This window comes from Vanellus vanellus, assembly GCF_965231255.1.
Source record: "Vanellus vanellus genome assembly, chromosome: 7".
Lineage (NCBI taxonomy): Eukaryota > Metazoa > Chordata > Aves > Charadriiformes > Charadriidae > Vanellus > Vanellus vanellus.
Window position 1 is genome coordinate 34,292,320 of NC_138912.1, and position 12,967 is coordinate 34,305,286.

Consider the following 12,967-nt stretch of genomic DNA (forward strand, 5'->3'; position numbering starts at 1 on the left):
TGGTATGCTGTATTTCGTGGAACCTCTGGTACTGTGGCAGTGCCTGTGGCAACGTGTAAGTACTGGTGGTGATTCAGGGAAGGACAGTCAGCTAAAGTAGTGTTTACTGAGCATCGACTTCTACAGCTGGCTTCCCCGTTACCTCCCAGAGCCAGGATTGTATTTCAGACACCTATGTCTCACCACCGCAGCCTCTGGCTTTGCACACAGCTGGCTGGTGGAGCCCTTCTGCTGGCTGTGCTGGGGTGTGAGGCTGCTGGGTGGGAGAGAAGCCTCAGTGCCATGGGGCACCACCAGTCCTCATGTGGGAGTTGGCTCTCTGGGAGCCTCGGGCAGCTCCACACCTCAAAGAGCAGCCTGTGCTGGGTTGTGTGGCCAGGCACTGGTGTCAAACACATTTTCATAGCATTTGCATGATACTCTGCAGCTAGTAGCAGTGACTTTAGCATTAGCTGGATAATTGTGTATGTTGAGTGTAGTAGTTACTTTCATAGACCCATAGAGAAATTGAGGTTGGAAGGTCCTTCTGGAGGCCATCTAGTCCAAAGCCCTCCTCACAGCAGGCTTCAGTATTCCAGATGTGGCCTTGCAAATGCCAAGCAAAGAGGCATTGCCATCCCAGTTGATGGCTCCCTTAAGAAAAGAGCTTGTGTCCTGTCCTTAGCCAGAAAGCACAGGAACCAGTTACAGATGTTCCCTGCAAATATCGCTGTATCTTTCACGGGTACATCAGACAGGAGTGTGATAAACTCTTGGAATCATTTTTTTAACCTGAACTTGCTATGAAATCAGAGCTGTGTTTTAAATCGTATGTCAAAATGACATGATAGAAGCCAGTGGTTCTGTATCATGATTTGAAGAGAACAAGTAATTGTAACAGATGGACTGTGAAAACCAAACCTTTGATTAAACAAATGACATATCATTGATCATTAGGAAAGGGAACAAGGAAAATTATTTAAAACATGTGAAAAGGAAAGCCATGTATGTTTTGAGAAAGATAATTATTTTAGGCCATTGAGAAATTCTACTTAAAGTTACTTTTGTTGTAATACACAAAACTCCAGTGTGTCAGTCTAGTGTTTTAGCTTTTCTTTGAGGATACTATGATGATGATGATTCTATGATGATGATGAACTCTATGATTCTATGAAATACTATGCTGATTTTGAAACATGACCTTAAGAGAATAAATGCTTCCATTCTTTATTGTTTTGGTGTTCCAACATGACAGTTGCTCCCTGGACTGGCAGCCCATCCCAGAATCTGAAAGCTGATTTGGCTTTGTTTTCTTCTTGTCCACTATTGCTGATATTAAAAGCATAAGTGTCCTGGTGATAAGTGTTTCGGGAATTACTTTTTCCAGAGTAGAGCTTTGTCTTCTCAGAGTTCGAATTCATAAGGACAAATTGGATGTATTTGTAAGTATCATACTGTATTTTCTATGGCCATCTTATAGTGAATCCTGTAAATTAAATATTCTGTAACTGAAGTTAAATAACCATTTCTTTTAAGAATATGGAGCATTACCATGCTGGAGAGTAACTCTTAGTTTAACAGAATTTTTAATATTGTTACCTTTCCAAAGATTTACAGCTGTAATAGTACTATATTCTCTTGTTTTCCAGCTTATTTAAACACTATAAACTATATGAATACCTCTTCCACAGTCCTAGAGAAGAACTTATGATAAGTAATGAGGTAAGTAGTTTATATAGATGGAACTCATTATGCGGAGTTATTTAACGAATGCACCGTGGCATATGTTTTATATTGCTCAAAGCAACTTCGTGTCAACATTACTGCATTACTAACGTAAAATGGCTGATTAAAGAATACAAGATAGATGTTTTGATCCTCATATTCAAAATTAATTTTGGATTTCAAAAAAGTGTAAATGCATTGCTTGGTTAAGATGTTAGCTGTGTTAAATTCGGAATACTTTTGTGTAGGTATTTATAAGCTGATGCATGTAATTTGAATTAGCAATGCATGAGCCTGATTCTATTTTAAAATAAGCAATCAAGATCAGAAAAGGTTGTGTACCAAGACTCGTCTGACCACAGTTCTAATATAAATATATGCACATGTATGTACAGAGTTTTGTTTCTACTGTAGCCACCAATAGTTAATTATACTGACCATAAAGAAACAAGCTAGCTGGAAATTCAGTGTTTTGAAAGCATTCAGTTAATAGTGAATTGGCTTGACTGTAAACTTTACCGTGTATTCTAAATTATATGTGGAAAAAATACAAAGGAAAATGTATTGATGCAGGATGTGGCCTTTAATCAAACGGACAGCTTCAATTCATCAAATAAACCTTCCTTTAGCCTGACTGTGAGTTTTGAGGATGTATGTTACAATACATTGAAAACGATTTACATTTGTAATTTATATTAGGAGAAAACTGGTTGCTCAGAGAGGCACAGTAGTGGAATTTTTTTGATGGCACTTATATTTTAGCTTATCAGTACACAGTGAAGTTGAAGTTAATGTACTGGAAAATTTTCTTTGCACTTTAAGCTGGTGGTTTGACTCTGTAAATGATGTGGGATAATTTCTTCCTGTGTTGCTTTTAAGTAGCCATATTATAAAAAAGAAGGACTCTTCTTGACATGGATGCAAGTGTTTGGAAATTATTCTAATCATTCCTAAGGTGGGTTAAAATCCCAACTATGATGAAATCAGTGACAAAACTGTCATTATTTACGTCGAGCAGGACTTCAGCGTTACTGTGTTAGGGTTGATTTTTATATTAGCTAATCAGGTCAATGGCTGGTTGGCACTTTGTAATTGGTAAAATTATTTTTAATGAGGTTTTGGTTAAGTAATTTCTTTTGTAAATTTGGGTAATGTATCTTATCAGTTGTAGACTAGCTTAAAAGAAAATGCTCAAGAAAACCAATGCTTTTATTCCTGTAAGAGTTTATTTTGATAGGGTGATACATTGTTCTTCAATGAGTAACAGTTTAAGACATTGAAGCTATACATACAAGTTTATGGCATTATTTGCACTTGCTTTATGTGTTAAAATGTGATGAGAGGAGAACCCAACATAGACTTCAAGTTCTTTTGCTACAACCTTGTTATATTTAGGATGCTTATCCATAGAGGAGAGTGTTACCTTCTATGTTTGCAGCTCAACGGCTCAAACCCTGACAAGTACGTGGGGCAGATGTGGTTTGGTGTGTATGGCTGTGGCAGGAGCATGCTGGGAGTTGTGTGCTCTGCAGTGCATCTGCTCAGGGAACAGAAGGGGGCCCGAGATCAACTGGGAAATCTGTGTGCTGAAAGTAGATGATAAATCTGTACTGAAAGGCTGACTGCTGTCTTGCTATGTAGATCAGTGTCTTACCATGAAAAAAAAAAAAAAGCCCATGTAGACACACTGCGGTCCACAGATGGATGTGATCCTTACTCTAAGCTGAGTGCTGCTAATGTCTAAAAAGTTTTATTTTAGCTCCAGCGATAAAAGTCTGTTCTTCTGGAATGGGGACTGTAAGTTGTAATGGCCAGATTTGCTCAAATAACAGGAACCATGGTGTTCCAAGAGCTTAATTACAGTATATCTACTTTTGCAAATGAAGACTTTGAGACAAGTCAGTGAAATTACTTGCTTCAGCTGAGATGATTTGCTTCGACTGAAATGGCTTGCTTTTGCTCAGTGAGTAAATTTGTGCTCCATGTGTGCTGAAAGCATTAACTACTGAATAAAAGTCAAATAGCCTAATGAGAAGACCTGCTTCTTTGAGAGATGCAGCTACAACAAATAAAAGGACTACTTAGTGTTATAATGGATATCCTTTTAGAGAAACCACAGTATGTGTTTTCCAGAGAAATCTTAAAGCGATGGATTGTAAACTCATTGGATTTTATTTTTTCTCTAGCACAGGCAATTATACAGTGTTCTCAATCAGGTTTCCTTTTTGATCTTTCACTGCCGTTATTTCCAAATGACCCTGTCATTTCCTGCGTAGAATAAAATCAGACAAGAAAAGGGAAATGACTCAAAACTCAGTTAGATTATGCATACAATATCTGTGGCCATGCCACTTAACAAAATTTAAGTTACTTAAATGTGGCATGTAATTAGTGGAGTTTCACAGTCTGATTAATATTCTGCGTCCAATGCATCTAGCATAATAGAACCACCTTTGTAAAATACAGACAGTATTTAAGTAAAAATAAAAGTAACAAATGCCTGGGTAATTTAAATATATTTGTACATTGGTTGAAGCCTTTAAACCAAACTGCCCGAGGTGATCACATTGCCTAGGAAAAAAAAGGTTAAAACTGAAAGATGTGAATGCTTGGTTAGATGATAAAACACACATAATACATCTAACCTACTTTGGCAGTATTTAAAATTTAAAACTTGCTTTTCCAGCTTTCAAATCCCTTACTTCTCCTTCACTCCAGATCTACAAAGACCTATATATTATGTATGCATGAATACCTGTTAGAAAACATGACGGTACAAGGAATTACTGAGAAGTGTTAGGATTGCCAAGTAAATTTGTTGCTTTTTTCTGTTACTATTATGAGCAGTTCCCCACATTTAGAATGATTACAGAAGAAGCAGTGCTTTAGCTGTTCTGTGGCTGTGATCCAAAATAAAATACATGTAGTGCTAACATACCAGAGTTCTTCAGGAATATTGTCGTTAAAGATACTGTTTTTTCCTTTTGCCGGTTCTGGAGGTTTTACTCTGCAGCTGTGATTTAGTACACCTATATTAGCCTGCAACTGCAAAGAAAGCAAAAAAAGGAGTACAGACTAAATCTTGATGTGCGGGGATTCAGTGGAGCAATTCCTATTAACAAATGTCCGATCTTATAACACAGGTTTAAATTGTTAATACATGTATTGTGTTGAAGTTTTTATTCTTTTCTGTTCCTATGTTCATTTAATTTATTTAGCTTTGATAGGATGATATATTACAGCACATCCTGTATTTTTTTTCTTACATTTACAAATTGTACCTTATAATGCAGTTCATGTTTTTGCCACTCTCGGTTGTGTATTTTTGGATGGAATGAGGCTAAGGTCTTTTGGGATTATGTCTGCTTTGAAACATTTCCTAATAAAAATAATGTGGTTGGTAAATCTAGTTTTATTCCTAGTCGCTTTAGCCAGTCTGATGGAGTAATCTGCTATTTTATGGCCCAGATGACTAGCTAAGTTTGACTTCTTGAAATAGTAGTGTACAATGTAATTTTCTTTAGAGATGTCATAGTGGGTCAGGTTGCAATAAAAATATCGAAGATTAAGTTTAATGGCAGTGCAGATTCAGTATTATAGCAGTCACTAGATATCATCCTCTGTACTTAGAGTTCCAAACCAGTTTCCATTAATGCCTTCTTTCCATGTACTCCTTACTTGCTGAAACATTAAGCTTTTGGACTATGTCTGGTCTTTATCCAATTGTGGGTTGGGTCTTTTTTTGAAAGTTTGAACAAAATCCCTTCTGTGTTTGAATTTAAGGGGGTGGATAGGAAGAATATACTATTTGAAAGCTAATAAAGCTCTTATTCTGATGGCAAAAGACCTGAAGTCTGGGACTTGACTTTGATATGTAATCCTCATTAGGTGTTGCATATTTAGGTTGCTCAATCAATCATTGTTTAAACAAATTTGCTCAATCATTTCTTGAGAACTGCATTTTAAAGATTTATAAAACTAGAAGATTTCCATAAGCATATCAGTTCACACTAGAGAGAATCATTCCCCAGCTAATGGAATGCATGCTTTTCAAAACTTGGAGGTTTCAAATATTTGTAATGCTTAAAACCACTGACTTGATCTTTTGTGGCTTTGTTTTGTAAATATCACCATGGCAAAAGACATCAAGACCGCTTTGAAGGAAATAAGAGCATAGGACTGGAAGGGACCTCTTTGATTGTCAACTCTAGTGCTGCTTTCTCATAGGAAAACATATATAATCCTCTTCAGAAACTTGTCAAGCTCCAGCTTAAAAAGTTAACTTTATTGTCTGTGCTATTCCAGTTAGAAAGCTGCCCTGGTGCCTGATCTTTGTGATGGCTATAAAACTTCTAATTTTCAGTCTAAGTGTATTCATGTCAAGCTTATGTGCATTTGTCCTTGTGTCAATTTGTGCCAGTATTGACCTTTATTTCTTGTTCCATCCCCAGCATTTATTTTTCTAGTGTATAAAGAGACGGCAATCTTATTGTCAGCCTTCATTTAGCTAAACTAGAAAAGCCAGCCTTCTCTAATCTTTGCTTTTAAGGTAGGCTTTTGATACTTGCATTCGTACATTCATACCAGCCTCTAGTCATCCTGTTGGCCTTTTTCTATAATTGTTCCACTTTAAATCAGTTTTGTTTGAACACAAGGGACTAAACTGCACATAATATTGTTGCTGAGATAAAAGCAAGGCCTTGTACAATATCAGTAGTGCTTTCTTGTTCTGTACTGGGAATAGCCTACATGACAGCTCCTAGAATCAGTTGCACATCTCATACCTGTATCATGTGGCTGTCTCGTCGTCGGTCTGCTATTCTGGTTCTCCTTTATTGCTGTATTTTCCAGCTGAGGTACTCCCAGAGCACAGTAGGTTTTAAAAAAATTATGTCCCTACAATGTCACCTCACAATTTGTCATTGAATACAAGAGTCAAGTCTTCAAGGTCATTCAGTCCCATCTGTATGATATTCCTGCTCTCTCATGAATTGATCGTATCTCTCACATTTCTTTTGTCTAGAAAATTGGTTATCTTATGAAATAAACTATGAAATTAGTTTGGCATTGTGTATCTTTGATAAACCGATGTTGTGTTGTATCCCATTTTTCTTTAATTTCCATGTCTTTATTTATTTTTTTCTTCAAAACATGTTCTTCAAGCTTTTACTACTATGAAGATCAAAACTACAGCATCGGGAGTAGGTTCATTATTTTACGATTATGAATGTTTAAAACCAGCAAACTGGTGCTTAGTCTTTTGATGTCTGAGGGGAAATTTTTGATGTCCGTTACAGAAGTGTGTAGTACCCAAGACCAGATTACTGAAGTAAACAGCTGGAGAGCCAGCGGGTTTTGTGACAAAAATCTCTGATATTCAGTCCTTTGATCTTGAAGTTTGCTATGGCTATAACCAGAGAGATCTCTTGAAGGACTTGTGATTAGTCTGAATGAAAAGTAGAGTCTGTTGGAATTGTATGCAGTATTACTTGAAATATTTTAGGCATATCTTGCACAGTAGAAACCACCCTTGGTTTTCAAAGACTGTCGTTGGTATACTCAGTTGCCAATAGTGGAGATATACTGACCTTTAACAGTAACGTTTCCATGTAGGTCACATGCTGATGGTCTTCTACAGCAATTTTAACATTCCTGAGTTTTGGTAGCTGAACTGTGCTGCCTGGAAAGCCAGTGAGGGCTCCAGAGAGTTAGTGGAATTCTTAAGCCAGTCCTGAGTACTTTTACAAATCTTGCTTTAGAGAATGATTGACAAAATGTTTTTTAAATTATTTTCTTAGCAAACACCAAAGACAAAACAAACCTGCTTTTTAATTCAGTAACATGCGTAAAGTCATGAAAGTAAAAATTCAGGCGGGAAAAATGCCAAATAGCTGCCATAGGTTGTGCTTTCAGTATGCTGAGCACTATGGTTCTGACCCAGCCAGCATTTAAACAAGCATCTCTTTTTAAGCACTTGGGAACTTTTATTTCAATGGACCTATTCATATACACAGAGTTAAACTGAGAAGTGACTGGGGTCACATTGCTCAGCACCCTGGAGGATGAAAAGCTAAAAACACTAGAGCAAAAGAAATTTTGAAGCTCATCATAACTTTTTATTTCGGTTCTACAGTTGACAAAGCATCGCATTTTTTTGACTGTACGATGTTAAATAAGAAAGAGAGGAAAAAGACTTGTTGGCAGTAAAACATTTCTGGAACTGTGCAGAAATTAATATATACACAGATGTGCTCTCAGAGTTTTAAAATTATTTATTTAGAAAGTGGCTTGATTTCTGTATATGTGTTGTATGTAAACATATAGTTCTGATAACAGCAGTAATGGCTTGTTTATTTGCTGGAATGCAGATCAACTAGGAATTATATGCTTTGACTGGAAGGACAGACAGTATAGTAATGACAGCATGTTTCTGCTATTCATCAGAATGTTGCAAGATCCAAATGACTAAGTGCTATATCAGAAGGCTATAGCATGCATTTAGAAGTATTTATCAATCAATATGTAAATTTTAATGGAAGACAATGAGATTGGCAGAAATGTATGGACTTGGGGAAATTTGAAAATGGTTAAGCAAAGTACCTGAAGGTAGACTATTAGGATATTAGTTTTCTTTTACTTTTCTAGTGTTCCTTAATAACGTACTCTGTTGATGCCCTTTGGGAGTTCTTGTGTTACTTGAACAGCATAAAACAAAATAATTGGAGCTGAGCAAAGATCAGTATTTTGTTTCACAGAAGATTCTGAGATTTTTGCAGTTTGATTTAATTCCAGGGTAAAACAAAAAATAAACACTTTTAACAGAATTGCTATTCCTGCATGTCTCTGTTTAAACTCCCTCAGACCAAAGCAGAGCTCTTGAAGGCATTTCAGAGCCCAAACTCCATCCTGGTGTTATACAGCATAGTAGGCTTTGCTGGAGCAAGGCCCGCCTGATTCTGGGGTCTGCGATGTGCTGTCAGTTGTCCATAAGGCATGTTGTTGGGGAGCCAGGAATCTAGAAAGCAGGTTGCTGGGTCAGCCGATGTAGCAAACTATGTCGAAAGAGCTTTGCGTGTAAGCTAGTGAGAAGCAAGTAGGCTGCTGCTGGCATGTTGATAGAATATAATTTGCACAAACTCCATCCTAATTTTTTTAGGGAGTTCGAAGAACAACATTTGTAAGGAATCTGCCAAAGAAAAAAGGACATATTTTATTTGAATTAACCCAATGCATTATGTCTGCTGCAGAACACCATTTTCAGTGTTAAACTCTTCCACATAACACAGTGTGGATCAAGGAGTTATTCAAGAAGGCACTATGTTTCATTTATATTTTTGTCATTCAAATTGAGCTGCTTTTTTTTTTTTTTAATTGCCAGCAGGTAGCATTTTGGTACTTGCGTGTACAGTGTGACTTACTGAAGACTGGTTTGCCAGAGCAATTGCCTTATTTCCAAAATTTCTGGCATCATTTTTGTTAATTGACAGGCAGAGATCCATGAACTTATACTACAGTGGACAACTATTTTTGTACCCCCTACCTTTATCTGCAGCTTTTCATCATCTTGAGTATTGAATTGTATTCATAAAAGTATCTGTGGAATGTACAATTGATGTGATATTTCACAGGAATGTGTCCCCATGGGTGAATATTTATGTATCAAATTTATATGTCCTGTGACCTTACGTTATGAATAACACGTTGACCTTATTCATATAAATAAACACCATGGCATTTCTTTACTGTAATGATTTATAATCAATATACACTTTTATAATTTTTTATCCTTGTAGTTGGTGTTATGAGGACAAATGCGTTCAAAGTCTAAATAACAGACAAATTTTGCAATCTGTTAAAGTCCCTCTTTAAAATGCACCAGCAAGTTTGTATGTTTTCTAATTTCACCTTGAATTTTATGACTTGTCATAAGATACAACATAAAGTATTTTTACTGAACATTGAATCTGATGCATTTGAATATTTAATTCATAAAACATTATTTTGATTTCCTATAAATATGCTAAGCTCAGCAAAATGCAGTGTTACTAATTAGAAAGCTGAGTTTTATAGGATGTCTGGTTGGAATGTGAGGTAACTTATATTGCTACTTAGACTTACATTTAATAAACCTTAGCTAGGAAAATTGTTTAAATTTCAAAGAAAAGATAATAAATAAAGTGAGGGCATAGAATATTAATGTGAACTGTGCCTTTATTTTGTTAAAGCATTCAAAGTTAAATAGTGGTGGTCTGTTAACAATCTAGGGCTATTTGGCAAGTCTTTAAACTTACTCAATAATCAAAACATAAAAGGACAATGGAAACTTTTCACAATAAAAGAAAAAGGAGTTGAGTACAGAAACCAAACAAATTATTCTGTGCTTTTTCTTGGTAAGGAGGTGAACTTTATAGGAAGGGCAGCAAGCTCTGAGTTAGGGTTGCCTTTTCCTGCCTTTGTTATAAATTACATCTGTCTGTGAAGAATACTCTCCAGTTACTTTGTGGTTCGTGGCTATGGGGGAGGTGTGCATGTCTATCTGGAACGGAGCAGAGAAAGACAGATTGAGGGGAGCCTTCTTTTCATTTTACTGTTTGGTTTTTTTTCACTTAAGAAATGGCAATTCTTTGCATTAATTTGCCTTGCTTACTAAATATACAGATGGATAAAAATTCTAATATCCCAGCTGTGTAAATAGAATATTAACAAAACAACTGTTTTCTTCAACATTTGTATTATTTGTTCTTTGTAGCTTGCTAGACTTTTGGAAGACTTTGACACCATTTAGGTTCAGTGTAATCATTCAAAACGGTTTTTATTGGGGCTTAAATGGGGCAGACATTTGGCGAAGGGATGAACTTTATCCAAAGCATAATGCTTGATTCTTTCATGAGAGTCCTAATACACTGCAACGATATTATTAGGCACCAGAAATATAGGAAGAAGCTGCCAAATGGTACTGGAAGGAGAGCCATACGCTCTTCATGTCCCCCTTTCCCTGTACCTAGTGAGCACCTAAAGAGAACAAGCTGAGGTAGCTCATGTGCAACTGTGCACATAGGAGAGAAAGGGACCATGAAACAAGTTCCTATACTATTTCTTTCACCATTTGATCCTGAAACAGGAGTCATTTACAGGTTGCTAGCGACAGAGCAGAGGGGGAAATTTTGTCCTTCAGTGTGGGCTGGTGGCCACCTCCAGCCTGCTCAGCTTTGCTATCTCTTGTTCTTCTGTTTTGGGAAATGGGTTCCTATCTATAACTTTCATCAGCCTCAACTAACCTCACGCTTTGTGAGTCTCCCTCAAATCCATTGTGTTACTTCTAGAAGCTAAGACTGCATTATGTATTTCCAGTTATTGCACTCAGAAAAACAACACTGAATAGGTAGACTATACCGTATCTGCTCACAGTGTGCTTGAAAAGATGGCAGCTGGAGTCTCTTAGAGTGTTTCATGATTAAGACTGTTATCTGAAGTATTTTATTTGGTTGCATTGTTGAAAATTTGGTAGTGAAGTCATCCTGAGTCTCCTCTTGACCAACTGAAAACAGCTGAGGAGGAATACTTAGTTGTTTATACCTATTTGCTTTTTCTTAATTGTAACAGTGGTCAGAATCTTTGGCTGACCTTAGGATTCTAAGGTGGTGAGTATTTGTATGAACTTTATTGGCCTTTTTTTTCCCAGACTGATTTCACCCTCAAATTTTCTCAGATTGCAAAGCCTGTGCCAAAGTCCGCATAGGTTCTGCAGAGTTGCACTGCAGATAGTGCTGTGTCCCGAATAAAACCCAAGCAAACATGAATGTTTTCAGCTGAAATACATTAACTTTGTGCTCTCCACTTTTTATGATAAGTGGTCCTCCTGCTCTTTTTTGGTTGGTTCTACAGGAGTCCAACAGTATTATAAAAACATATTGCAGAAAATGTTGTTCCTGCACTCAGAGCACAGAATATTTTGTATTAATTACATACTAATACATGTATTACTCTTATTTTCTTAGTGTTAGAATTCATGGGCTTGGTAAAAGTTTTGTTGTCTCTTTGTTCTATTCAAATATTGCTACACAAGGAACAATATCTTCTGTGCGGTTGCTCTGTAGTTTGTTTTGACTGTGTATATCAAATTTGGCTTGTGAATACAGTCTAAGGAAATGGCATAGATTATAAGTGATAAAGATGAACGTTGCATGCTTCACTTATAGCAAGGCCATCCAAATATGGTCTAAGAGTTGCGAAAACATCCCATGCTTGAGAGGTCTTGAATTTTGTATTGATCAAGGCTATGAGCAAGTTTTGGGCACTAACAGGCTGGAATTCAGGTCTATATCTTTAGATTCACTGGATGTTGTGTGTTGTGAATAGATTTGCAATACATTGCAACCATTGACAATATGTGTAGACTCCGTGTATTACTCTTGTTTAATAAAACAGAGTACTGATAGGGATGTTCCCGAGAGCTTATTCTACTTTGAATATCTGCCTAACATTCTCTCAGAGTTTTTCTTAGCATTCATTTTGTATTCATGACACCCATTTATCATTTTCATCTCTCTCTGCTGTATACCTAGGACTCAATGATTTTCTTTTGTTCTAAGGAATATACTTTGCCAGCTTTTTGTATTCTTCAGGAGTTAGGATGTAGTTGAAGATTTACATTTGGAGAAATGTTGAATTAGCTGTAATGATCATATTTCAAATGAAGTATTTAAAGGTTTTACCATCACTTAGACTTGTTGCAGGAGACTATTTTCAGTTTTTAGCATTATTGTTGTCCCTGCAGGCCTAGATTACAAGAAAGTTGAGAGCTAGAGGGTAGGTTGCTGAGATTTTGTTTTGCTTTGTTTTGTTTTTTAAGTCTTACCACTGATGCATTGTGGTGTCCTCCAGTGGGATTTCTAAAAATATCGTTACATTTCTGTCCATTTTGAGAATGACCCCTTGAGTCTATTGATAGGTGCATGCATGCTGGTATGTAACTCAGTACTGAACCATTCATTTCTGTTTAATAATCACATTTTGTTTGAGAAATCAAGAAATTGTCAAGGTGGAAGTAAGGAGCCAAACGTTACTCCTTTTACCATGACAGAGATTTTATCTTTTGTCCCTCCCTCCTTGCTGCACTTGCAAATATATCTCTCTGAATTACTGAATGTAAAAATAATATCCTTTTCTTTGCAACCCTGGCACAGCAAGACACAACAGGAGAAGTTAAAGACAGGATTTCAGTGTTATCTCTGTGTTTCCTAACTACTGCTGGTTTGACTTC

The 12,967-nt window shown here is 36.6% G+C and overlaps 1 protein-coding gene across 1 annotated transcript in view; it reads left to right on the forward strand.

The window, feature by feature from the left end:
* Positions 1 to 12,967, forward strand: part of CABCOCO1 (ciliary associated calcium binding coiled-coil 1) — a gene marked incomplete at both ends in the record, with an annotated part of 53,370 nt that overhangs the window by 18,507 nt on the left and 21,896 nt on the right. The window contains one exon of the mRNA XM_082486249.1: positions 1,629 to 1,701. Within this exon, the coding sequence (XP_082342375.1) occupies positions 1,629 to 1,701 (73 nt within the window). The remainder of the gene's footprint in view (positions 1 to 1,628; positions 1,702 to 12,967) is intronic.